This window comes from Chiloscyllium plagiosum, chromosome 45, assembly GCF_004010195.1.
Source record: "Chiloscyllium plagiosum isolate BGI_BamShark_2017 chromosome 45, ASM401019v2, whole genome shotgun sequence".
NCBI lineage: Eukaryota > Metazoa > Chordata > Chondrichthyes > Orectolobiformes > Hemiscylliidae > Chiloscyllium > Chiloscyllium plagiosum.
This window is the reverse complement of record NC_057754.1, coordinates 622885-623124: the sequence shown is the minus strand read 5'-3', so window position 1 is coordinate 623124 and position 240 is coordinate 622885. Positions and strand designations below refer to the sequence as shown.

The window sequence follows — 240 nt, the reverse complement described above, 5'->3', positions numbered from 1 at the left end:
GGCCTTTCGTTCCCTTCTCGAGTTTTCCTCAGGGATCCCCCACCTCCCCGCCGACCCCGGAGCTCGGTCGCCTCCGCCTGGCGCACTGACCAAGCTGCAGCAGCGCGTACATTAGGCCCAAAACCGACACCAAGAAATAGACGACAAAAACCGAGCGGAGCTTCAGCCGCGACAGCCTCATGGCGCCGGCAAGCGGACAGCCGAGCCTCACTTCCGCTGGACATCTACCGCCCTCCGCAC

The 240-nt window shown here is 64.2% G+C and overlaps 1 protein-coding gene across 3 annotated transcripts in view; it reads right to left on the bottom strand.

Annotated features, from left to right (window-relative positions):
- b3gat3 (beta-1,3-glucuronyltransferase 3 (glucuronosyltransferase I)) overlaps window positions 1–240 on the bottom strand; it is a 14412-nt gene extending 14172 nt beyond the window's left edge. The window contains exon 1 of one of the 3 annotated variants that reach the window (XM_043682550.1): window positions 91–240. In XM_043682550.1, the coding sequence (XP_043538485.1) occupies window positions 91–181 (91 nt within the window). In that variant the 5' untranslated portion in view covers window positions 182–240. The remainder of the gene's footprint in view (window positions 1–90) is intronic. The other 2 variants (XM_043682551.1, XM_043682552.1) reach the window with 2 other exon arrangements.